Source organism: Amphiprion ocellaris, chromosome 15 (genome assembly GCF_022539595.1).
Source record: "Amphiprion ocellaris isolate individual 3 ecotype Okinawa chromosome 15, ASM2253959v1, whole genome shotgun sequence".
Classification (NCBI taxonomy): domain Eukaryota; kingdom Metazoa; phylum Chordata; class Actinopteri; family Pomacentridae; genus Amphiprion; species Amphiprion ocellaris.
The window spans coordinates 18,157,578-18,185,220 of record NC_072780.1 but is presented as its reverse complement, the minus strand read 5'-3'; the positions used below and the strand labels follow the sequence as shown (position 1 = coordinate 18,185,220).

The 27,643-nt window shown below is 41.8% G+C and overlaps 1 protein-coding gene across 3 annotated transcripts in view; it reads right to left on the bottom strand.

Annotated features, from left to right (window-relative positions):
* The window catches only part of hivep3a (HIVEP zinc finger 3a), a 46,630-nt gene that overhangs the window by 2,718 nt on the left and 16,269 nt on the right, over positions 1 to 27,643 (bottom strand). Inside the window, exons 1-6 of one of the 3 annotated variants that reach the window (XM_023293142.3) lie at positions 18,699 to 18,933; positions 10,488 to 14,726; positions 9,974 to 10,167; positions 4,946 to 5,097; positions 4,783 to 4,857; positions 906 to 1,495 (exon numbers count right to left, since the gene is read on the bottom strand). In XM_023293142.3, the coding sequence (XP_023148910.2) occupies positions 906 to 1,495; positions 4,783 to 4,857; positions 4,946 to 5,097; positions 9,974 to 10,167; positions 10,488 to 14,351 (4,875 nt within the window). In that variant the 5' untranslated portion in view covers positions 14,352 to 14,726; positions 18,699 to 18,933. Of the gene's footprint in view, positions 1 to 905; positions 1,496 to 4,782; positions 4,858 to 4,945; positions 5,098 to 9,973; positions 10,168 to 10,487; positions 14,727 to 18,698; positions 18,934 to 27,643 lie in introns of those variants that run through there. The other 2 variants (XM_035958593.2, XM_055017850.1) reach the window with 2 other exon arrangements.

Here is a 27,643-nt window from a genome sequence, read left to right as displayed (position 1 = left end):
GCCTGTAAATGCTGGACATGAACAGGTCATTACCGCAGGAATATTTATTTTTTCCCCCTATGTTTAAAATGACAGCTCTCATAGACTGCAGAAGCTGGTACAGGTATGTATCAAATATTTAGGCATATGAAAATATCAAATACGCCCAGTTTACAGATGCAGCTAATGTGACCACACACGTGAGAAACAGCCTAATAGAGAACTAGTATCAACTCCTATGAGACCTATATTAGTGTGAGGAGGAAGTGGTGAGGTTACGCCATAACACAGCCACAAGTCTGGAGTAGACACGTTTTTTTGTTTTTTTTTTCAACTTTATTAGGGGGAGCTAAGATATTCACCCATGTTGTTTTCGCCGTTGACATGTGGTTCCAATCTTTGGTATTTAACGATCGGCCTGCTTCTCATTTTATCAGCGGCTGCCCAGGGAAAACATGTTGTGTCTATTTGGGAGCTCTCCTGCATTATTTTAAGGTTGGGAGCTGCAGGCTTGGTTTGACTGATATAAAACAAGAGAGTTGCCTTTCCTTCCTTTTCCAATAAATATGCGACTTTAAAATAACCTCGTATGTACCAGCCTATCTATATTTGTTCTAGATGTTGACTTACTGGGATTTAACTGAGCCACACAAGATTGGCTTTGTGCGCCAAAAGTTGATTTATTTAAAACTGTACGCTGAACTAACAGAGTTGGATCAAGTCACAGGTGAGCGACAACTGTGGTTTGAACAAAAGCCATGTTTTAACCAGTGGTAATTATACACGCGGCAAAAACAGCAAAATTCTGAAAGTACATAAAACAAACAATGGCTGGGTTAGATTATATGAAGAGGACTAATTGAGGTGATGCAAACAAATGCTATATCATCACGTTGTTTTTTGCAGCAAATGCTGAGGTGTCTCACCAGTCTTGCTGTTGATGGTTGGCCCCTTGGATGAAGAGTCTGAGCAGAGGTGTCTGCCAGGGACCCTGGAGGCCCAGAAGAGTCCATTCCCTGGGATGGGAGTATAACAGGAGAGAGGCCTCTAACTGGGGAAACTGGTCTCTGGGGGGCAGTGGAGACATGACAACTGGATGGAGAGAGGGATGATGAAGTGGGAGTGGGGGAGTGGCGAGGTCTGGGTGATGGGCTACAAGGTGGAGACAGTTCCCTTTGTGGAGGTAGGGAATGAGTACTTGGAGAATGGGAGCCTCCAGAGGACACTGATGCTGAAGCGTCGAGGCGTCTGCGGGCGAACAGGGCCCTCCTGGCGCTAGCCGAGCCCCTGTGGGTAGAATCCTTGGGGCTAACTGGGAGGGATGGGCTGTGTTCGGGCTCCATTGGCTGGCCTCCTGGATGAGCTTTCTCCCTGTCAGAGCTCTCAGCCACAGTGGACCTGCTGGTTTCTTTATGTCTGCCATCTTTGTCCTTTACATCATTATGATCTCCACCCTGAATAGAGCATTGATGATGTTTTTGTTGGTCTGGGTGAATGGATTGGTCTTCGCAGATTCCTAAGACAGAAAAAAAAATCTTGTTAACACATTTTGCTTGTTTAGCCTTCTAGGCATTTTCTTTCACCACCTTTATCATGTACAGATGCAGCAAATAATGTGGATTGGCTCATACTAACAGCACATGTTAAGGTCTGTGCTAAGTGAGCTGTGAATTCTTGTAGTCAATGGGCTGAATGTGGCAGAAATGGGCAGTTTAAAGATCTGAGTGACTTTGACAAGGGACAAATGGTCATTGCCAGATGATTGGGTCATAGCATCTCAGAAACAACGAGGATTATGAGGTCAGCAGTGGTGGTGGCACATCAAAGGTCCAACAGTGTATGAGGCAGGGGTGATCACAATATTGTGTACCCGACCACTCACCCACCCCACCAACCACCCAACCAACCACCCACCCACCCACCCAACCAACCAAACACCCACCCACCCACCCAACCAACCAACTTCTATTGTTTAGTTACTGTTTTTTACTTTTTTGTAATATTAATATTTTCCATATATTTATTACACCTAGGCATTTTTTTGCATTCTTGTTTTCATAAACGAGTCAGCTGGGCACTGTTTAAAGTTATTAATCAATTCAAAGACTAGGAGGGACGAAGTGTATGTGGATTGACCTGCACATAACCAACAGATCAAACATCTGTTTGTCGTCTTCCAACCAGTAAAACAAATGAAATTAATCACTTCATTTTAAACATATTCATTCCATACTTTGTCAACATGCAGCTATCTTGCCACATAAACCTTATGATGCCACAATAATATATGAACACTTCACAAGTTTTGGGTCACCCAGACAACTTCATGTTTTCCATGAAAACTAATTTTTATTCATGTGCCAACATAATTGCACAAGGGTTTTCTAATCATCACTTAGTCTTTCAACACCATTAGCTAACACAATGTAGCATTAGAACACAGGAGTGATGGTTGCTGGAAATGTTCCTCTGTACCTCTATGTAGATATTCCATTAAAAATCAGCTGTTTCCAGCTAGAATAGTCATTTACCACATTAGCAAAGTCTAGACTGCATTTCTGATTAATTTAGTGTCGTCTTCATTAAAAGACTGCTTTTCTTTCAAAAATAAAGACACTTCTAAGTTACCCCAAACTTTTGAACAGTAATGTATATAGCCGTCAAACCTGAAATCCTTTTTTTCCTCAACTTTTCACTTTCTGTAATTGGTACTCTCTGCCTTTGTAGGGCAGATATGGTTACACATATCAGGTTAAAAATACAATTGCTTGTGCAAAGGTAGGTTCTAATTAGATTACAGCAACATTACTGCGTGTTGCAGAAGCTCAATATGAGCTCTGATGCTCAACTTAACGGCATGATACTGCTTGTCATTAAATAAATATTATTTTAATTTCTTACAAATGATCACTAAACCAGTGACTTTGCTTTGTTGATCTCCAAACTAATTTATCAACGTGAATTTAAACTTTCACCGAAATAGGTAATACGCAATAAAATTGGTACTCACCACAGAATTTGGAATCATTTGCTTTTCTACACAATATTAATATATCATAGTTAGTGACTGAAAAACCGTTCTGTGTGTAACAGTGTCACTGACTCTTCGTGTCTTTGTAGCGATTCTGTGTTTTGGATGGTGAAATATATTAGCACATGTTCTGAACGGCCACAAACGGGTATCATGGTGATATCACACTGTTATAAACATAACACAAACACATTCTGAGTAGTCACCATAACAATGAGAATGCTGCAGGAGAAAGTCTCTCATGCTGTTCCAGATCTGTCACTACTTCATATTCATATTAAACACACCAGGTGGAGGTGCAAGGTGATGCAAGGGGCAGATGCCAATTTACACAGTGTGATGCAACCACATTTCTGGTGTAGACATGAAGTCACTAAAACGCATACATTTGTTTGGTAGTTTATTTATAACACAACATGTCTTGTCTCAATGCTCAGAAACAAGGAGATATTAGTAAGAACTATCCCCAAAACACTATGTCAGTGGTGGAGAAAACAATGTACTATACCTATAGTTAATGTGCTATAAAAGTCAGGTGGCTGTCACTATCACATGTAGTCACACATGTGCTAGCTTGGATGTGTAGTTGTAGCAAATAGTTGCAGCAAAATGTTGTAAAATGGCACACACACAACTTATACTGGGCAGAATTCAGAGTTCAGTCAGAGCTGCTGAATAGAGACAGCTATTACTTCTATACTCAACAAGCCTGAGCTCAACAACAGACTGAACTACAATGGTACGTGTCCACTGGATCCATTGCTCCAGTGCTTCCCAATTATTGTCTACGTAAGCAGTTGAGCAATCCATTCTGGTAATGTTGTGATGTGTGTCGTGAGATGAGGCATCACATTGTTGACTCTCCATCTGCACAAAGTTAAGATCTGGGCTATTTTATGCAAATCAGGGAGTCTAGCTTAAAATTGATGCCTCTGGAAATTCCGGACAAACTTTTAAAATAAATGTTAATCTAAAACAAAGACAGATTCACGAACTGCGTTGCTTATTTCTCACCTAAGTGTGTCAAAAAACACGTTGGTGAAGTGCTTTCACAATACAAGTGAAAGTTTCCAAAGAGCCACCATGTTGGTCCAGTTTAAAATCCAGGAGCTGACAGCCCACAAGTAAAACGTTCCTCCAATCAGATGTAGCTAATGTTTGCAAAATTAGAACAAAATGAGAGCACAGGACATGAAATTGCCAAAGCAGCTGCATTTGAAACAAAAACTTGAAGTTTCATTTTAGTTGGACAATATTTATAAATGTTTTTAATAGGTATGCCGCGAGCCTGTGTAAAGGATCGGCACTGGGGCCAAACACTACATTTTAAACACAGATTATAGCTCTTTACGAGGCCCTAGCTTTTGTTTAAATGTTCTGTCCACATCTGCATCCGCCAGGGTATGCGCAAAACAAATTTCATCATCCACTTAAGTCTACAAGGGTCCACGAGTATTCACGTGGATCGTCCCATTCAGCCCAAAATTTGTAACTGCTAGGACCGTCCGCATTGAAAGCGTGAATACTGCCTATGTGCCAGGAAAACAAGTGCTGCTTAAAACAGATGTTTGGTATGAGAAGAGACTGTTCAAGGAGAGAATCCAAGTTTTTGCTTTTTGCGAGTTATTCAGCTGTCTTGCATATACACTGGATTCATTTTAACAACCCTCATGTGCCTGAAGTGTGCATTATCTATATAAAATGAAAAGTGCTGTATGTAGAATGCAACACTGGTCCTGTAATGGACAACTCATGCAAACAACACTATGCACCTGCACGTGTGTCCTCTGGGTAACAGCAGGTTTCTTTTCCATGTACTTTAGATCTCAGGTGTTCAGTGAGGCTCCCTGGAAATACAAAAGAGCAGCTCATAGTGGATGCACAGTGAACGCACACATTAGGAAAAAACAAGAATGTTTCACTGACTATTCTTACCTTTAGCTTTGAAAGTGCTGTTACAGCGATTACAGTTATATGGTGGTGTTTCTGTGGAAAGTACACCAGTACTCTGGCAGTGGAATCCAGCATCCTCACTTTGACACTTCCTTCCACCTCCACTGTGCATTACGCCATACTTCTTTCCTGATCTGTAGGTGTGAAGAGAGCAAGAGGTTTCAGTTTGGTCCTCAGAGCATTTCCCTGTCAGTTGTCTATTGATGCTGCTCCTCTCAGAATGATAGTAGCGATCAATATGAGTGTAACAGGAGCTGACAGATGAGCCGTGAGCCCTTCAGCACCTGTAAGGAGCTTTTTAGTGCCTGTATTTATCCAGTGGAAGTGTGCTATCTGTTTGGCCTTTACTACACAGGGAGCTCACACTGTGGCAGCTGGGCCCAGGGTCCACCCCTTCATGTACACTGAGGGTCCCTCAGCGAGGCACCCACTTCAGTTTCAACAGAGCAGCTTTCATAAGCCAAAACCAGACCCCCCCCCCACACCCCACTCGACCCCCACCCTCCCACTGCCTTAAAACCCCTTCACAGCTCACACCACCACCGAGTCCAAACAAGAGGGAGTCTACGATGCAGCTCAAGGTCCGGGGGTTTTCTTCATGCAGCCAATAAAAACAGTCCAGAGAGGGAGGGAAACCCTGGCCCAGACCAGCTGCTGCTCCAAATAAGCATGAAAAAACACCAAAAACGAAAACACATTCCGACGACAAACAATGGTTCTGGTTATAATCGGCTGTTTTTTCTTCTATTTTCACTACAGGCTGCACGGCTGGATAAACTCCGCAGGTATCATAAATGGTGGCTTTTACAGTCTCAAAAACTTTCAAGTTAATGAAAGAGAAACACTTTGCCTTCATGCCTGTACACTAAACTCCTACACTGTAAGGCAGATATATACATAGGCGTTTCATGCTACGCCCATTCACACCCAAGATAGGAGTCTTGTTGCCCTTGGCGGTCCCCAGGCAAGTTGAAAAAATAGCAACATTCGACTACCTTGCTGCCTCCGTTTTGTCTTTTTGTGCCTCAGACAGACTTAACAGACGGCGAAAGGAGAGAGCGAGCGGGCGTGAGGATGACTCACTCTTTGAGGAAGGCTGCGATGAGCGTCAACATGAGTCACAACAGGGATTTGTTCACAGACACACTCTCAAACCAAAAAAGAGACACACAGATGGCAACTCTCTGCACTACCCTGTGTCGCATCGCTGCAGTGTTTATTTCTGATAGGTATCAAAACTACTGAGCGTGTGCGGTTTAACCTCGCTGCAAACTGGTCTGAGAAGACGTGTGCGAGTATGTGCTCTGATTAAAGTAAAATAGGAGAACTAGGACCACACAATTTCCCCACCTACATGTTTCCATCATGTATCTTTGAGTTTCAGCAGACACTGAAGTCAGTTATTGCTCCTCCTTGTTATCTGGGATTCAATGACTTCTGCCAAATCTGAACAGAGGTTTTTCTCCATTGAGTCCTTTGTTGTCTATTTCAGGAGACTTTGGGTGTGTTGTTATGCTTATGCCATTGCCACTCACTAAAGGACAACAAGCTGGGGCTGTGTTCAAATCATGGCTTCTTTTCAGCTCATTTTTCTGCTCTGTGATAGCTGATATCTGGTAAGACATCATTAAGCAGAAGTATTGTTGCTATGGTTACTCACATTTTCAATTTACCATTTCATATACTGAATTGCAAACTGATTTGGAAAAGTGTTTAAACTGAAGGTTAGATGCTTGTTTGAGATGTCCTTTTATACAAATTTAATCTGACACCCAATCAGAAGTTTTTCCTGCCTTTTATAGTTCAACACATTTAATTCAGATGGTGTACATCTGACATCCAGCCATCAGTTTGTTACTAAAAAACACCTATAGTAGCTTAATAGCCTCATTACCCTTTGCTAGGCCCGACAGGATAACAAAATCTCAATATCAGACCTTATATTGAGACAGATTTTAACCCAGGATAAAGACTTGCAACTATTTGTTGAGTCAAGTGGTTCCCAAAGTAAGGGTTGGGACCCCACAGAGGGTCAGGAAACACTAAGTAGGGGTCACAAAACAACTTCTCGAAAATAAATAAATGTAAAAATGACAATAGATTGCAAATTTTAGCCATAATGGTTACTAAAGGTAAACAAAAATGAGTCTGCTGCTAATATTTACCAGCCTTGTTTCTGCAACGTGTTTTGTGCATTTTGAAGCATCGTTTTAGAAAAACAAGAAAAGCACTTAGAGAGAGCAGTACTCCATTAAGGCTGCTCAGCCGTTGTACAATTTCTGAAGAATACGTCCTGATAAGACCGCAGCAGTGGATTTGGAGTAGGATCGCAATCGTGATCATCAGCAGGCAGCTTACGTAGCGTTCACTTGTAGTTATAGTTACAGTGACGCCATACTGCTATCTCGCAATGATACAGAAATCTTTAACAAATCCGTGGATCCAGACTAGAAGCCACATCACTGCCAAAATCTAATTAGGTGCTCCTTGTGTCATTTCTGACTTTCCCTGAAAATTTCATCTGAATCAATTTTTCTGTTTTTGAGTAATGTTGCCCACAGACGGAAGGACAGATCAACAAACAAACATGCGGTGATCATCACATAACTCCACTGCATTCCTTGGCAGAGTAATAAGTTGAAGGAAGCGGGAATTTACCCAATTTTGCAAAAGAGTTTACACACTAGCTTCAAGTTTTTTTTCACTTTTGATGAAATATGTTAATGTGCATAATGGGAGACCGAAACACCATTTTCAAAAAAGAAATGTAAACGTCAGATCTAAAGTCACATGGCCAGTGCATTTCCACATCTTTCATCATGTTCGTCTCTGGACAGCATAAAACACGGAAAGTACCAGCTGACAAAAAAAAGTAATTACACCTTGCTGAATTGAAAACAGTTCCTTAAAAATTATCTTGCAGATGGCCAAAGTTTTGTTTATATCATCTTCTTCAAGGTTTTTTAGCAGTGGTGTGGTAGTGTTTTCTTGCTGGAATTCTTCTCCTCTATTACAGCCATATGTAATGTAGCTTATATTGCCACCTCATGATGACACTTCACAGCCTAGTTTATTTACTCCAAAGAAGCCAATGGAAACAAACCTATTTCTTTTTTCCCCCAAAAAGTTTGCTTCATATTTGATGACAGTTATATAGAAACACTGCTTCTGTATATTTACTCAGTACTACAGTTTGTACAAGGAAATTAATTTGGCTGATGTATTCTGCTAGCAGCTAATGTTATATTACAATAAAAGAGTCTTTGGCACCATTTTTCTTTTCAGGGACTAAAAGTTTGGAAACCCCCAAATTAGTCAATCAACATAAATCTAAATGCAATTTTATATTTGACATTTCAAACAATTTGATGGTTGCAGGTTCTCAAATGTAAGAATTTGTTTATTATGTCTATGTTATGTCAAGGAATTTTAAAGTTTTCAGTGATGTTTTCTAGATCAGCACTCACACCATATCTTCTATCTCTGCAATATCTCTGCAACCAATATATGTGGCAACTTACTTTAAAAAATGTCCTGAAACACACCATTCAGTTGTTACAAGGAGCCTTCAGCCTATTATTCACCCAGGGGCTCAATAATCCATTATGCTATTTTTGCGCAGTGTTATAAAATATTAAAAGTGATAATTTGATCTTATATGTACCTACTTATCTAATGCAGAGCTATGCAAGCTTCTCTTTACTGTTTTGGTGAATGAGATTGTTGGCAGTGATGTTAACTCTCCTCTCCAGTCACAAGCTGCATTATTAGATGGCAAACTGTGTGAAAAGCACTGCACCAGTGAAGGCTGCAAAATGGCGTATTGCCAATTTACACATGTGATTTGGGAGATCTTTGCTGTGTCCAAAGCATTTAGAAATGGACTGTAGCATGAAAGAATAAATAATGTGTCAAGATAGTGTACATCACTACATTAAGATCCGCTTTTTTTGCTCACTTGGCAAAGTGACACTAGTGAAAACACAGCAACAAACAATATTTAAAATTAAACTATAAATTTAAGTAGTATGGCTTTTCTGTGTAATAAAGACTTCATGATTAGACTGTCTAATTTATATTTAATTTTTCACTTGATGTCTTGGGCTACAAATGTGGAAACAATTTTCACATGTAGCTGCTGTAAAAATTTGTACATTGTTATGATTGTCGGTGTAATAGTCCTTTATTTCACCTGTTTTTCACCTGAGACCTGGGTTAGGGGTTACAAATGGGCTACAGATGTGAAGATGGGCTTTTGCACATAGTTGTTTGCTGTGGAAGTCAAATGATTTCCTTAGAAACTGAAATGTATTTTTACCTGTCTTTTGACTTTCTGATTTTCTAACTTCAAAAAATATTATCAATTACTTGCTCGTGCCTTACAGTACTCAGTTCATACACAATTTTAATGTTTAAAGAGAATTTAGGACACAATGAAGGGAAAAAAGGCTTAGAGGCTTAAAAAGGCATTACACCTACTATATTAAACCTCCTTGGCAGATACTCAATCCTTAGTGAAAGGATAGTACATGCCTGCCCAGCTAACAACAAAATGAATACATTTTCAAATCCTTTGTTCCATGTCCTTTTAGCATATTATTATTTGCCATGCAGGTTTTCTTTATGCCACGTATGTACACACATCTATATTTTATAATTATTCCTTTGGTGTCAGTGTGACACCAACACACAAAATGTACTGCTGGCCCATGTGAATGGCTGTGATGGCTGGTGTAAATGAATCTCTGCTGGAGCGGAGGAAGCTAGGTAGTTTCCTGGCTTCAGCCCCTCAACAGACGGGCTCTGTTGGTGCAGACAGCCAACCCTTGGCCCCTCCAACATGGTGGACGGACAACAGTTTCCAGAACATACCACAGTATGTGACGCACACTTTTAAGCACTGTAATTAATGAGTTACATCGTGACAAAGGCAATATGTCACTAGTAAACCAGATATAATTAGCTAATTTCTTCTTCCGCAGGGCTGAGCTGTCAGAAGGTTATACTTACCCGCTCTCAGATATCCAGACTTCAGGAGGTTGTTTATTTCTAGAGCAAAGCTGGACTTTCTCCTCCTCCTCCTGATGCTGCTGCGTCTTCTCCTCCTCCTTCTCCTCCTTTCTGTCTGACCTGTTGTCATCTGCTGACGTCTGTCCCTTCCCCGTTCCCTCATGGTCTCTGCGGTGTGACTGGCTGTCGTAAACCTACACTCGAAAGAGACATGGGCAAATTCACCAACTCTGCTCCAGCATGCCCAGGGAGACAAAAATTGGGAATTCTCATTGAACGATGCCTTTGATAGCATGTTTTAAAGCACATATTTCTTTTTCTCTGTATGTTGTGATCTTTGTAAAGGCTTGCATATTGAAGTTATCAGTATAAATTTTGTTCAGTCAAAGTTTGCAAACAATTTTCCTTTGAGACTTTGTACCTGAGTACCTCAGTGACTCATGCTTTTTGTAATTACACAGCCAGCCTTACAGATGTATTGTGAGGTGTAATTAGTGGTCTGTGTTGTAATTACCTCAGTGAGGCAGGGTCTTTTGTTGTCCTCTTGCTCCACTGACTCAGTTGCCTGGACTGACATGGGTGATATAGTGTAGATGGAGGGACTGAGCCTCTGCTTACAGTGCAGCAGAGAGAGAGCTGTTTTGCTGGAGAGGCCAGGTGGGTTGGGGTCATAGCCGCTAGTAGACCACGATGAATACACTGAGGGCTTCTGTTCATCCAGAGCAGAGGGGTTTGGTTTAATGTAGTTCAAATAGCACCAGCTATTACAGGTGCTGGACAGCAGACTGGGGAACGAAGGTCCAACATGTGAGACTGGAGAGGAAACACCTGGTAAACACGACTGACTGTCCCGCTTGAGCTCCTGATTGCACGTGTCAACTGTTGCCTTGTCAGCACATCCCACCTCCCTCTCCTCCTCTTCTTTTACCCTTTTCTGCTGCTGTTGTGACTCAGGGGGGAGCTCTATACTGTTCGAAGGAGAAAGCATACGCTTATTGCCCCCTGAGCCTGATAATCTCAGGCCATCATCGGACCATAGCTGAAGATCTGGACTCATGTTCCTGTAGTTTCTGTATTCAGCTGTTGAGATATTGTGCGAGACAGCATCAACTGCCTCCCGCGGCCTGGGAGAGGTGGACTGGGACAACGTGGTATAAATGGCACATGCTGGGGTCAAGGTGTCTGTTTGGAGACGCACCGCTATTGCTGGAGATGTGACTGGCCTCAGCATTTCAAGACTGGAAGTGATGTGAGGGACAGAGTGCTGTATGTGGGAGTGACTAACTCGCACCTCTGAACAGTCATCATGCTGTAAGGGAATCTCTAGCTTCAGCCCAGTGGACATGGGAAGGTAGTGGGCTCTGGCTGCTCCAGATGGTCCGTGTGTAGGATAAGGCTGTGGTGCTTGAGGAAGGGGCTGCTCTGTATGGATATGTGAGGCCTCCTCCTTTACTCCTACAGATGGGTCATGAGCAAGTGGCAGTTCTGTGCTGCCTATTAGCTGAATGTTTTGATGAAGTTTCCACTGAGAGAAGATCTCTTTGCATTGTGATCCTACTGGATTACGCAAGACTGTGTCACATGACGAAGGAGAAGAAGAGGACCTACTGCAGTACACAGAAGTTGGGCTTGTTTTAGAGGACCTGTTCGGGCTGACATGCTCAGGACTACGGCTCGGGATGTTGCACAGCTCCTCCTCCTCCTCGTCTGGATCTCTGATAGCAGAGTGTCTCAAAAGAAGACATTTTCTTCTTTCCCTCCAGCCAACTGCTGAGCGCTCAGGGGACAAGCAGCTGTAGTCAAAAGATTTACTGCGGGTCTCAGCCATTAGGACGCTTGGTTGTGGGTCATGAGGGGCCTGCTCTGATGCTGATCGCCTCATCTCTCTGTGCTGATGCACCCCAGGCACCGTTAACATGTGAGGAGCTCTTGATCTCCTCAGTGGTGTTGACGTTGCTATCTCCATATCTGGCCTATTTGGCTCTTCAAATGATGTGGAACGACTGGATGCATATGATGCACTACTGTCCTGACTAGGGCTGCGGGGCAATGATATAGAGTCAAAACTGGATTCCCCTGAGGACTGGGCAACCTCAGCAAGACGTAAACGCTTCTTTTTTGGAGGAAGTTTTTCAATAGGGAGCTGTGCTAGAGACGAGCTTCTCTGTGGCCACTGAAATTCATCAGGTTTCTCTAAATGTTTTGTTGTGGAGGTTGGCTCTATTGAGGTCTCTGCACTCATGTTGGAATCTTCTGTCACAAGTATTTCTGGAACCTGTACACTGTGCTGGCGGACCAGTTTTCGGGCTGCTAGTTTTGTCAACTGCTGTTGGGGTTGTTTCTGTGGCACCAGCTGATAATCATCATGTGGTGGGGAGTTCTTTGTTGCCTCCGCACTTTGATTTTCATTGCACAAAGATTCCTGTTTTTCAAATGAACTAGTATGTTGAATTACTGAACAGGTTTGCAGCGCAGGCCTTCTAGGGCCCTCATAAGCTACACTGCTTTCATCTTTACACTGTCCTGACAAGAGGGCAGGAGAGGGTAATGAAGGAGAGGAGGGGTCATCAAATTCAAAACTCTCCTCTTTCCTTCTTTTGCGCATTGTTGACGATCCTGCTCTAACTGCATGGTTAATTAGCTGTGAGCACTCCATTTGACTAACTACCACTTCATTTCTGGGATGGTGTGCTAGGCACAGGCTTTGCTTGTGTTTCTTATAACCTTCCCAATCTTTGCACCCAGTGCCACAGGCCTCACACTCATATGGCTGTGGTTGACTTTGCTGATGGTCAGGCACAGTGGTTACGTCAGAGTAGAATGAATGAGAACCCTCATGTTCCTCTTCAGTAAGTTCAGCACCAAGTGGGATTTCAATAGCAGGCTGCCGTCTTAGCATCCCATAACGACGGGAAGTCTGTGTTTCAGATGGCTGCCGTTCATCAAAGGAATGACTTAGACGGAATTTGCTGGGGCCGCCACTGGAGGAGTCAAATGAACTAGCTGCAGATGGCATTGAATGACTTCTCACCAGAGGGGCGGTAGATGTTTGGCCAGCTGGCTGCTCCACATTTAAGGATGGATGATGAAATTTTTCACATGGAACTCCCATAGTGATAGATCCACTGTTTTTATAGCCCAGATCACCAGCTTTCGGGCTATGAATAAGTGCTTCTTTTATACATGAACTCTTCTGAGACTCCCCACTGTTCTTTCTGGAGAGTGAGAATCTCCTTGGTTTTACGCTGTCGATTTTACTGGTGTCCACCACTGCCTCATTGATGGTGATGAGTTTGGTGATATGGTCAATGACCTGTTTCTTGGGCACTGTGAATGAGATGTTTTTGTCCTCCTGACCAGAGGGATGCTGGTTATGTTGATGAGACATCCTCTGTAGGTGTCCGAGGCGTCCATATTTACCAAGGATGATCTCTGCATAGCTTTTGGCACTTGTGTTAGGTGGGCTGTCCTGTGACTGTTCAGTACTTTCAGAGCGAGAGAAATAGCCAGATTCTGTACTGCCTCTACTACCTAATACTAAAGACGAGGTCTTTTCATCAGAGGAGTCTTGAGGAGCATGTTTTCCTCTACTTAGACGCAGGGCTAGTCTCTTTTTAACTGCGTAGGAGTCATTGTTTAGTCCAGTGCTGTCTTTGGCCCCATCTGTTTCACAATTCTTGATTGAAGCTACACTGCCTTGTCTGTCTGTAAGAGACGAAGCTGATGATAGCTGTCGTGTTTCATCCTCTGACTCAGTGACTTGCTCCTCTAAAGATTTTGGCTCCCCAAGTGCCAGACCTGCCTTCACCCTGTGGGTATGCGACTTGCGGTGCTTGTACAGGTTACTCTTGGTCTTAAAGGAGAAGCCACATGGGGCACAGGGATAGGGTCTTTCACCTGTGTGGGAGCGAATATGCTTCTGTAGGACACTAGGCTTTGCACATGCACGGCCACAGTAAGTGCAAACATATTTGCCTGGCCTCTGAGGCTTACGCTCACGTTTCTGTTTTGGGGTGTCCTCCTGGGTTTCTGCTTTAGACTGGGATTGGTCCCCTGCTGCAGAAGGTAGGACTCCTGATGACAAACTAGAAACTCCAGTGGCTTTTGTTGCTGCCGTTGCCTCATTTTTGGTGTCCAGTGATGTATCTGAGTCAATGCTCTGCCGCTGGTGCCTGAGACGTTTACGTTCAGGGTTCTGTCTTCTGGACTGTTTGGGCAGCTGTTGTGTGCCATGGGGCTTTGGGGAGCTGGTTTTCTGTTGCTGACGAGGCTGGGAGGGAGACTTGGCCTGTGGGCCTCGCTGAGGAGACTCTGGCTGACAATGTTCTTGACCTCCGGTCTGCTCCCCAGTCGTCAGGCGACTATGCAAGGCCTCCATAAAACGGAAGGACAGCCTCAGGTAGACACGTGGGATGCGTCTGCCTGAGCCAGGCTACAGAATTAAATCATTAACTGAGTAATGGGTTCAATGTAAATGTGAATTCTACCAGTTTATCCACCTTGCTTGACTGTCAGGCTTCATAATTTTTCACTTGTATTCAAACTTTATTTCCTGACACCAGAATGCCATCAAATGTAGAATGGTGGCATTGAAGAATGCGAGTGTGATAGGTCATGTGCTTTGGAGGAAGTCCTCTGGAATGCTGACCTAAAGTATTCCATCATGAAGCATTCAGCCAGTCTTGCTGCCACACACTGATGCTCAGCTGGCTCAGCTGAATGTCTGATTCTTCTGTCTTCTCAACATGAAGATCTGTGAAAACAAATAACTCGTTATATAGGATAGTGTATACTATTCAACTTTGAGAAACAGATGACCCCCTGATTCCTCTGCTTGCCAAACATGGATATTTATGTTTCATGTGTTACATAACCACTCTATGTGTCATAACATTCATCTTTCGCTTTCCCCCGGCTGCTGACTATTTTAAATTAGAATGGTTTATGTAATATTTTTTGTAAAAAAAAAAAAATAAAAAAAAAATAAAATAAAATATCAGCATGCAGTAAGTAAAAGTGATGATTCTGCTAACATTCCCCATGAGAGGCAATATGTACACTGACTGTGACTGGAGCATTCCAGTAACAGCATAATGGGAAATTGTCATGGTCTTCAGTGATGTCTTATCAGCCATCCTTTACTTATTTCAAAACCATAGACCACAATATCTTCCTGATAGACAGCACCACATAACATATCCCACCCACTCCTAGATAGCCAGCCAGATCTTCCTGCTGCAAGACAGAGCAAAGACAAACAAAAAAAATGCTCAATGAAGATTTCATCAAATTGAGACGGAAGAGCAAGATCTCACTGGTTAAGGAGGTCAAGCAGTAAAGTAAAAATGACATTAGTGATATTTTAATTAACCATCTCTTGTGGTTCTTATTCACATTGTCACTTTTTTTTTTTATTGTCACGGTTCCTTCTTTGTTTCAACACGTGAAGTTTTCTTTGCATGGTTGATTACATTGGGGCTAACTTATGGACTGTGGCATGTGAACATAGCAGTGCGCTTAAATTAAGGTCATGCCATTTATGTGTAGCTCTACCTGCTTCATTACTTCTGAATTTCATTGGATTAACGGAGATTTCAGCTCCTTTAAAGGGTCATGCCAAATGAAGGCGAGAGATGGCTGTTAGCTGTGAGTACATACACAAGGTGACTCAGTGGAGATACTGAAGAAAATTCCCAGTGTTATTTTGTGCCAGCATACTGAAACAGTAAACAAGGCATCCCACGCACTGACCAGCTGGTTTCTACACCCACATTCTGGTGGAAGACGGCTAAGCTGCTGGATATTATCCAAATTACTGATAACAGGTTGATAACCATCTTTGGTTTAACTTGTGGGAACAGTATACATGCCAGTACTGGATAAATATGAAACCAACACTCTCCTTCATAACAAAACAAGCATACTACAATATAGGTACAGAATCAGTGGAGAATGCTGAGCACTATCAAGATCACAAGGTTAGCTGTCTTATTGTGAGATTATTAAGTTGTAAATGTAGGTCAGTCGGGTAGTGTAACTGAACTCGAGTTGGACGAGAAATTTATAAGTAGTGAAGCAGGTAGACCTTCTAGGGTGGAGTCATGCTGAAAATAACTCCTCATACTGTTCAGAGCACCCGCACACTTCAATCTGAATTACATTTCAAATGGATCACTTGCAGCACAGAGCAGGCATCTAATATAAGCAACATATTTAAAATCACGCCATGCATCTGCTCATTCAGTCTTGTTTCAGTGTTAACTAAAATCTTCATTTACAGCTCACATAGTGCAAGTGAACCTCACAGCTACCCTTATTTTTTCTTCAACCCTCTCCACACGGATCCAGTGTTCCCCCTGTCGTTGGCGCTCAGCCTCTGTGATTCTCTGTGCCTGCTAGAGGCTGTGCTAGAAAACACTCGTCTAGGTGTAATGTTCCCAGTGCTAACATCAGACGGCTGCTTGTTGGAACAAATAACAGCATATTTAAATAGAATTGAATATCAGAGTCCTTCCATAGAAACAATCCACAAAAAGAATTAATACATCTCTAATTAAAGGGGAACTCCACAGATTTTACACACCAGTGACTTTATGTGTACTTCTGTGTGTGAGAAAGAGTTGTAAATGCAGAGGTAGCTATGTTAAAACTGCAAAATTGCTTCAAGTTATGTCAATTGCGTCACTTTTGGTTGGGACTGAAGACTAAAATCTGATGGTGTGGAGTTAAAAAAGAAGGAGGTTTATCAGACCTCTGTAACTCAAGGCTACCTTAAATGCTTCCAGGAGTATACACCTAAATCTCTCCCCCAACTGTCTATAGTTAAAGTGCATAGTGAGTCCATGAGTTGAAGAGTATTATAAGAGTGCAATGCTAAATGGGTGAGATAGTCTTTAAACCGCTGTCTGACCTCTTTCTCAAAAACATCTCGTATCTTATACATTTCAGTTCACAGCTCTGTTCAATTCATGTATCCCAGTAACTTACAAAACAGAAAAACTTCAATTATGCCATTCTCATTGTTACAAATTACACATAGCACATGCCACAGCCATCAGCCTGCACAACCTGCAGTGACAAAAAAGCTGACAGATTCTAAAATGCAGTGATATAAGCAACGTATGCAATATAAAAATACACTTTCATTAGCGCACCCCAGAAAAAGCTACGACAATATACAGTGAGACAATATGAAAAATGGTGAATGGTCACAGCGCTGAGTGGGCATACAGCTACAGTTCGAATCTGCAAAATCTGCAGGTACTGTAACCCAACATGTCGAGTTAGGCTAAAAAAAACAAAAAAAGTCTCATATACATTTTGAAATGATACGTCCATTCCCGCACACAAACAGAAGAATATTGTATAAATGGCTTTTTAAAAATCTTGTCAATTTCCTCTTCTCACACTAATGGGCACCCAGCGGTGGTTCCTATGGTAACGGCCCTAAACCATGTGGTAGCAGATGGAAGGAGAGCTGGAGGGCTAAATTTATCTTCCAGCATCCTCACTGACTACAGAGAGAGAGAGAGGCAGGCGAAGGTGCCTCCCTCCGAGAAGCTACTGCTTTTTGGAGAGAGAACACATCTAAAAAAAAAATAAAAATCAATACTTTGGGAGTCTTATATCCGTACTACACTGATACACCTCCATTCTTTCAGGGAAAATCACAAAGAAAATGCATACACAAGGATGACAAAGAACCCAGGACGAGTCAACAATTCGAGCACAAAAACAATTTGAAGCCCACCTTTTACTATTTTTTCTTTAGCATGACCTAAAAAAGCTACAGTTGACTAAAAATGGTACAATACTGCAAGAGATATGACTGTAAAAATGTGCTTAAAAATGATGAAGTTACAATGACAACAATGGCATTCAAAGCTTTGTTTGCTGAAGCAAAAAGTAGGAATTTCATTGGCGATTTCATGATGAAATGCAACGGAAACACTCTCATTTGGACTTCATTATCTTGCAGACTCAGACCTGAGCAACACCCCGAATGCTCTCATCTGTTGTGTTTCCACCGCGATGTCAGCTGAGCATTAGCAAAGCCGTCGAGTCAGAGAGCGCAGCTTCATCAGCAGCCTGATAACAGCACTCTCTCCAGGGACAGAGGAGAGCCCTCTGGGAGTCATGGCATGCACAGCCTTCCCCCTGTATGTGTGTGTGTGTGTGTGTGTGTGTGTGTGTGTGTGTGTGTGTGTGTGTGTGTGTGTGTGTGTGTGTGTGTGCGTGTGCATGCGTGTGCACTTCAGGTACGCTCCCACAGGTCCACAGGAGGACATGCCAAGCATAGGAGGTAAGGATGCACAACACAGGGAGCTCATTCACTCCCAGTCAGAGCTGTGAGCTTTAATACATACACAGCCCACGAACCACTCACTATATGCATCCTCTCCTTCATTCACACACAGACACACACACACACACACACACACACACTCTCGCCGCAGAAGCTGCGCTACCTGCATTTGTTTAAAACGGCACAAAAAAACACTCCTCTTCCTTCGTACGTCTCACAGTACAACTGCACAAATGATTCTTGTGTTATCCCACCACTCGCTGGCTCACTGATGTAGCAGCCCTTTTGCAATAACAAAGACTTGAATGGAGAAAATCCCCAACGTCCCCACATCACGTCACACACCTCATACATCAAAATCACCGCAGATGACAAAAGGATATCAATGGCTTCTCGTTTCTTTTTTTGGGGATTTTTTACCTGGTTGCAGGTGGTGATGTCCTCCGATTGTGAATGACTGGAAACGGGGAGAGCACAGAGAGGTGAGGAGAAGGAGAGAGAGGGAGAGCGAAAGGATGAATGAGAGTGACGGTGAAGAGAGAGAGAGGTAATCGAGTCTCGGCTCTACGTGCACTGGGCTGACAAACAGGTAGCGGAGTATATTATACGTATGAATGAGGAGAGGAGGGGACACTCTCTCCGTCCATCTCCACCTCTTTCACACTCCCCCCCACCCCTTCTCTCCCACCTCTCGGTGTCTCTCTTTCAGGTCAAAGTGAAGCAGCAGCTCCTTATTTGGAAGTTGACGTAAGCTTGTGTTTCTTTTGGCAGCGGTCTCGGGCTGCACAGCTGGCAAAGCGGTGAGAGGTAGAGGGGCAGGGTGAGCGGTCGCTGTTTTAATTTGACTGCGAGAGGAGGTTACTTTACATTTTTAAAACACAGTTTCCCCATTCAGGGCTCATTTTTCCAGCATAGGTAGAGAAATTTTGCTGCTGCATTCTGAGAAAAACTCTGGAAAAATTGAATACATATAAGGGCCTGGGTGAAAAAAAGAAAGGCACAGGGATCCGGTTTTTAAGAGCAGCACTGGAGAATGTCTACAGCATTCGTGCTCCTGCCAGGGGTCCGACTGAAACGAGTCCAGGCAACTCTGACATCACTTGCCCCTCTTTTATGCCATGAGGTTGTTTCCTCCTCCTCCTCTAACTGACTTTTTTCAGCAGGCTGAAAGCTCACAGACATGTGGAGCATTGAGGGAATACCAGCAGGTGGGATGAAGGCAGACGGTGTGCTTCTCATCTGGCCAGGCGTGAAAAGGGGAAGTTGAGAGGGGAATGGAAAAGAGCCCAGGGTGTCCATCCTGCACCAGACAACACAGAATCCCTGTGACTCCAGTGCTCCAGATTGTAAAATGATATGAAAGGGCCTCTCCATCTGACACCTCTGGATTGAAGCTGCCAATATACAATTTCATTCTTATCAATAAAACATCTTAAATAGCATTAACTGAACCTAAAAGGCAACACTACAGCAGTTCCTTTAAGAATCTAGATCAGGGCTATCCCAGCCGTTATAACACTTCGGCAGAGCACCACAGTTTCATGCACCGCCTGAGCCAAATGCATAGAAAAACTATTCTGAGAGTTCGTCACTACTCTAGAGAGAAAGGATATCGTGTTGGCCCAAATAAAAGTGGAGGTCATAATAAATCATAAGACTAGACAATTACGTATTCAGATGTTGTTTCTGAATGGAGAGCTTGCGGTCAAAGCTGTCGGATTCCACGTGGCAATGGAAACAGAAAGGCTGAAAGGGTAGATTACGGGGTCGTTCCTGTAAACGCTGGCGCCTGCCCCGAGTTCCTGCGGTGGAAAACTGCCTAGTCTGAAAATGCTAATATACCAGTTCCACATGCTGCACCTAAGCCCTGCAGGAACCCCAGGAAATCCCTGTGATTATTATATCAATCTACACTACTAAAAGCATTATTTCAAACACCTGTTTAAAGCTCACTTAGAATTTATGCATAAAAAACTAGTATTGTAATTTTTGACCCATTTGTTTTCATTAATAAAATGTAGCAGATGTGGCTACTGGCCAAACAAAAATTTGCTATTGTTTGTAAGAATTCCAACTATAGTCACCAAAAGCAAGTACAACCATGTAATGCTAATGCTGCACTGACACCAGTTGGAAATAGTAGAGAGAACAGGAAAACTGCACATTTTCCTGATCGCGAATGTTCAGATTTGGATTGTTTGCCTGTTCAAGAACAAAAATAAACCAGCTAAACCATCTGAACCTCAAGTAGTTTCTGGGCCTTTTTTTCTCTCATTGTGGGCTCATCTTCTCATCACTGCAATATAACGTCCTGCACTTCTATGGAAACAACACAACCAAGGATAGAAGCAGAGAGACCTGAAAAATACCTTTTGTGCAGTATACCACAATAAATTCCATAAATCATATAAAAAGACTTTGTTTTAGAAAATAAAATATAAAAAAATGGAATCAACATGTATAACAAAGTGCCCAAAGGTGTCACCAATACTGGAAAATAACAGCAGCTCCACATGCTATAGATAGGCTATATGACTCAACTCTAGGAAGATGTTTCATCATGCTGAATGCATCTTCCAACAACTAGCTGACAACCTCCTCCAGTGTATGCCATTTCTAAGCCATGCTCTGCCATGTTTTTTACTGATCACGTATGATTTATTTCCCCTTAATCTCTCTTGTTGTGTGTCTACACCTGCAGTTCACCAGGTTCAAATTCTTGATCATCTATTAGCCTTTCAACACGATTAGCTAACACTATGTACCACTAGAACACAGGAGTGATGGTTGCTGGAAATGTTCCTCTGTATCTCTATGTAGATATTCCATTAAAAATCAGCCATTTCCAGCTAGTACAGTCATTTACCACATTGACAATGTCTAGACTGTATTTCTGATTCATTTAATGTAATCTTCATTGAAAAAAAAATGCTTTTCTTTCAAAAATAAGGACATTTCTAAGTCACCCTAAACTTTTGAATGGTAGTGTATGTATAAAAAAATAACATATTTTTCCTGACAGAACCATACGTTACATGTGATACATTCATGGACCATCACAAAGTTCAAAATCTGAGGATTATGTGGTTTTTTTTTTTTTTTTGTTTCTTGCTATGATAAATGGTACTGGGTCTGAAATGGAAGGGATTGTAAAAAAAATTTATATTTCTTAAACGCTGCTTATTAATTCCCAACAAATCCGCATTCAGTATTGAATTTGGGACTTTCTACATATGAGTCAGTGCATGTTGTCAGTATGGTAGAGGTGACCCAAAGCAAATTTTGTACGGAGACAAGAGATTAATTGAGTGCAAGCTGCTGAGGGAAACCTTTGGATGTTCCCAGCCAATGGCAGGCTGTGTATACTTCTGTACATTAAACTTTCACACAGCAAGACTGAGCATATTTTGGGCTTTTGAAAGCATCTAAAAAACTACCCACTGACGACAAATGTTTACTGGGCCCTGAATCATCTGAAAATACAGGTGATTAGTGCTTTCAGTGTATTTTGGTTTGTTGTCAAATTATTTGAGTAAGACAAGAAGACTAATATTGGCTCTAACTCCGCACGTCTGCTTTTTTTGGAGGTGACAGAGCTGCCAGTGTTGGCTCTGTCTGTGCAGCTGGGGCTTGTCTGAATGGCCTTGTCACACTGTGAACATCATGCTACCAAACACATTTTCTCAACAGGGTTTTTTTTCGTTTTGTTAGGAATGTAGGATAAGAAAGGGATGGAAACAAAAAGATAAGGTTTCACAATACTGTCCTCTTTTTTCTAAACTGAATGCTGTGGATTCATTTTGTACCTCAGGCAATACAATACATTAACATTTAGCAGCGGCTGAATAGGAAAAAAGGGTTATTTCTGAAGATGCTGTTGGCAAATCTGCCTAATTTCAGTTTAGCCACCATTTTATTTGCAGAATGCTATAATGCCGCTTTTTAAACTGGAATAAACCTGTGGTGCGGAATAAAGAATCTTTTAAAGGAGAAAGCACAAAGGATTTTGTTTGTATTGTTGTTTTCAGACTCGCATAATAATAATTTCCCACAGGAAGATTCTGCCCAAATTATCTTTTTATTTAATCCCGACATTGCTGGCCTTTGTGTGAAACTACAGCAAAAATAGCATTTTTTCATCGTAAAATTCACAATTTATGGAAGGTCACACATAAAACAGGTCAAGAACTTCCCCGCCCATAATGCTGCTTTACAGTAAAGCCTTGTGTTTTCATTTTCATCTTCCATCTCATCTCTAATAGCGATGTACATTAAACTTTAGCAGAACAAGGCTGAGAAAGATAACCTTCAGCTTAACAGAGTGCAGGATTCAAGGAAAAGCCTGGGGGCAAATCAGGATGTTAAAGCCTCTGGCTGGATGAAGAAACACTAAACACATGCTCATGTACTGCTACTCATCAAGTCTATCACGCGGTGGTGTGTACTTGTAATGTGCCTGTCCATGGTGTGTGTCTGAGAAAATTACTCAAGTATTTTGTGTCAGAGACCACAAATTTATCATATTTACAACATAGTGACGGTGGAAGAAGCTGTTGGGGAATGTAGGATCCAGGGTTGTTAAGTTTAACCATTTATTTAACCTATTTCTCTTCGTATTCAGTAGTTCACTGCCCTGATGGTATAGTCACGATAGCTGTTATAAAGTATTTCTATGTTAATGTGCTCAGTGGCAGAAGGAAACAACTGTTTCGAATAGGCTCTGACATAACATTTAACTCACATGATGGATTAGTTGTTTCTGCTTCTTTTGTTGTCTTCAGCTCCATTCCAAATCACGTTTTCTCTTTCTTCTTTAAATACATACAATCACTGCTCCTATAAAGTATGTACCGTTTCATGTAGTTTGCATACAATTAGGACATACCATTTTGTTATAATATTGCACCTTAAAGTCACAGTCCGTAGTGTGAAATGAGCTCTCTGTGCTCTCCTAGCTGCTAAAACATATTTATACTTGTGCAAGACACTGGGACCTATGTAACATAACTATGTGGAGGATTGTGGGTCAGAATGGCCAGAAAAGTCTGCTAGGCCTGCATACTGCAAAATCCAGTCCAATGTTGTACGACATCCTGGTAATTGTGGTATACTACATTTGATATATCATGTACTGGGACATATCAAATCTTTTCCTGGCATATAATATATAGTATGGTACTATGGACAGTGGAACACACTCCTACTCTCTGGGCAGCGTGAAACATGGCCAATATCAGCTGACATTAAAAAATAATAGCAATGTGCCCAATTGAAAACAATTCCTAGAGGCTTCTCCCCATTTTTCTATGGCAGATGGCCAAACTTGGGTTTGTTTCTTCTTTGGCTGTTCAAAGGTTGCCAAACAACAGTTCCTTTTCCAACAACTTCTACTCTGTTTACTGCAGTCATATGTAAGTAGTCCATACTGTCACCTTCTGATGACACAACAAAGCTTTGTCTATTTGCTCCTTTAAGGGAAACAAGCCTAATATTATAGTTTAATAATAAAATAATATAAATAATGAAATAAAATTGAATGCGCACTATTTTTGCCACTTGGGGGCAGCAGAACAAGTTGTAAACACAACAATGACAAATCATCACTATTTAGGTGTATGTGGTAAACATGTGAGCAAATGTAACCAGCATAGTTACTCTCTTTCAAGCTATGTTATGTTAGGTTTTGTAGTTCCATCAACTGCTCATCAGCTAAAGGCTTATCAGGCTCCTGAAAACAGAAATTCTCTGTAAGCTTTTCAGTTCAAGCAACAACTTTCATAGTGCATGTAGTCATTTGATACATTACCAACAACAAGATAGCAGCTTTAGGGCAAGCTAGCATATCTTTAAAAGCAGGAAAAGAAGCTTCACTGCACATTTTTAGAATGTGAGCTCCACCTTACTGAAACAACTTGGATGATTTGCTGACTGGGGGACAAACCTCCAACAAATTAGAAAATGACAGTGGCCGGTCGATATGTGATTGTACCTAAAAGGCCAGTATTGGCAAACACATATACTGGTCCGACCATGATTGGTTTGGGGTGGAGTGTCAGCAGCTGCATCCAAGCTTAGGACAGTACTGTCTCCATCCTGTGGGGCCACAAAGGGAGTTTCTGGGCACTGTGCCACCTGTCAGAGGAGAGACAACACAGGCAGTGTCCCTCCTCAGCATCCCAGTGGTCCAGGGTTTCACATATGGCCCTTAAACACTACTGAGGCTGCAAAATCTGTCACTGCCGCTGCCTGCTACAGTACAGGGTGGTCTTTACCAAGTCAGCCTGTAGTACTTAATGGCCTCTGAAATGCATTATCACTGATGGTTTAAAATGTGGGGCTGCATGTTTGTTGTAAAACACATCTTTGGGATCGTAAATTGTAACGTCACAATATATAAAGCACAGATGAAGACGGTCTCTTTTCAGTACAGTGTACCTGGCAAAAAATACAACGGTGTGTTTGGATCTAGAAGGCTCATGTGTACCTTTTTGCAAGAATTTGTGTGTGTATACGGGTGTAAACCCAGCCAATAAATCCCAACATATAACCAGAACCACAAGGTCCCCTTTCCTCCCTCCAGACGGCCAGCCACAAACAGACCAGAGACTCCCCCCTCAAACATTCAACCGCCAACCAGAACGGAACAGATGCCCCTCTCAACCTCAACCTGCCCCGATGGCCACAGAAAACAGCAGTCTGACCGACACAGAGTAGGCCACGCTGCCACACTTTAAAGAGTCCACAGAGATAAATAGCCACATGAGCTCCAGAAAGAGCTCTGCTTGCTGGATGACCTGACTTCCCAACAGTAGACCATGTTGACAGATGTTGTGCAGAGCTCAGCTGTGGTGGGTGGTGCTGGTGTAGACTCTACTACCAAATGTTCCAATAACATACTAATTCCACGTGTGTACAAATGTACCTTTATGGACCAAAGAGGCCTGTCTGTGTGCTCAGGGTGCAATAATTACGATTTTTACCGTGGACCACAGCACCACAATACACATATTCTCCAAATTCATCACACAGTATAATACATTTTGATATGTCAAGTACTTTTTTTTTATTTCAGGTGTAATATATTGCCTGTTTTGTTGAAATTCTTGCTTTAATTTACCAGTTTTGTTCACTGTGTTAATATGTGACAATTTGTTTTGTCACAGCAAGGGTCTTAACTGTGGTCCTTACTAAATTGAAATTTAACCAAATGCATCCGATACAAGGTCAGCAAGAATGTTTTTTTAAAACATAGAAGGTTTGATCCAGAGTGTGATATAGTGTCACTGACTTAAGCCTGGAGGGAAACAGCCGGGATCTGACAGCAGCACTCCTGGCCAAGAAATGTCTGGCTTAACAGGTGTATTGTAGACATTTTTGCAGAGCTTGGCTAGCTGTTTCCATGTTACCAAGCTTTACGCTAAAATAAGATGTGAGGAAGACAACTTTGATTTAAAATGTGAAAATGAGACAAAGAATGAAAGAATCACTGCGTTTAAGTAGTTGCATTACAGCCCAGCAGAGGGCATTCTTAAACTTGGAGTTCTTCACTGAAGATGTCAAAAGATAAGGTTGTTGGCTGACTTTGTAAAGAAAGCAGCCTTTTTTTACAACAGTAAGGCCAGCGTTATGCTTTCCACATCTGCGAGGGTCCACCAGTGTCCATGTGATGTAAATTCCATCAATTTTCCCCCATCAAGTCTGCAAGACTCTGCGTTTACTCCTTTATACATGTCCACGGGCAACCCAACATTTGTGTTTGAGCACAGCATGCAATATGTATAGACGACATACTGCGCATGTATAGAACAGAGTCTTCCAAGAGGACTCCCGTGGACCATTAAAGTGATAACAACTACGGATAAGTTTACCTGACAGTAGCAACATAATGAGGCAGCAGAGGCCCCAAAAACCAGCGAAGCGTCAGCTACTACCTTGCTAGTGCCAACATGTTTCAACATTTATACTAAGTTCTTTGGTCAGAAGGTCACACACTAGTAAGAGAGCATGCTATATATTAGGTATACAGATTTTAAACAACTTCCTTAAACAATCATTGGCCATGTTTATGATTTATCATAAATTAATTACTGAAATGAATAAAATAAGAGTTTATCAACATGACTGCCACAATTAGCAGTTAGACAGCAGGGAGGTGTGTTTGTTTTAGTGACCCTCACAGGTGCTTAGCAAACACACCTGTAACTCTATTTCATTAAAGAGTAAGAGGCTCCAAATGGCGGTGCAACCAGGTACTACAGCAAATCTACAATACATGTTCTAACCAGTATATGCCTCATCTTCTCCCTAATCAGGTAACATATTGTAACCGATTAGATTATTAACAGCAATTATTCAATAAATAATAATCATTACCATCCCTAAATTATATGAAAGAATATTGCACCTTGCTGTGTGCCACATTAAGACAGTAAAAAAATAGAGGGATGTGGTAATGCAGCATATGGATTACATTCAAATTACATGCCGGTTTGAATTTGTTTGAATTGATTTGAAAAAGTGTAAGTCATGCTAGGCTGACTGTTTCCTCATTCTAGCTTCATGTTTGTTTTATTGTCAAAAAATATTTGGTATCTATAGGTATTTTTGGCTTAATAAGAGCCGAAAATACTGAGGCAGATGGGAAACAAGGGGAATGTCGGGCTACAAAGGTCATTGTCTAGAATTGAACTGGGGACACTCCAGTTACGTAACTCTCAGCTACAAAAAGACTAAATTTCCCCACAATGTCAAACCAGAGGATTGTGGTATCTTTGCTGTTTAAAAACACCAGCAAAGGTAACAAATAGCAGGCAAATACTGCAAACAGTCAGAATCCCACACTTACACTTTTAATAATATTGCACTGATACTTCAACTATTTTGGTTTAGATTAGGAACATTCAAAGCTGAATAGTAGCTCTTCCGTCTATGAAAGTATAATGATGGATAAAAAAAGTAACTGTCTGCAACAGAAAACTATTCTTAAAATTTTTCATTTTTAAACTGTCAAGCAAAATATTAGGCCACTAAAACTTAAAGAATTTCTCTGAGTACCTAGGAGTAATTTCTTAGTCAGGTGTGACTATCAACACTGTCATTCAGTTTAGTTTATTGACACTCATAGGAACATTTGTGTCTATCGTATGGATTTTATTTTACGAACAAACCATAATCTTTATCAAAGTATACAGGAACTGATGTGCACCGACAGATGTACAGCATGGATCACCAAAAGTGTGAACCATTCCCCTAACAGTTTCACTCGATCATGTTCTACACACTGCTCTGCACGGGTGGTCCACCACCAAAGCCCTGTTTTGATCCACGAAAAACCCTTCTTACAGCCTGCTGGCAGCTGTGCCAGA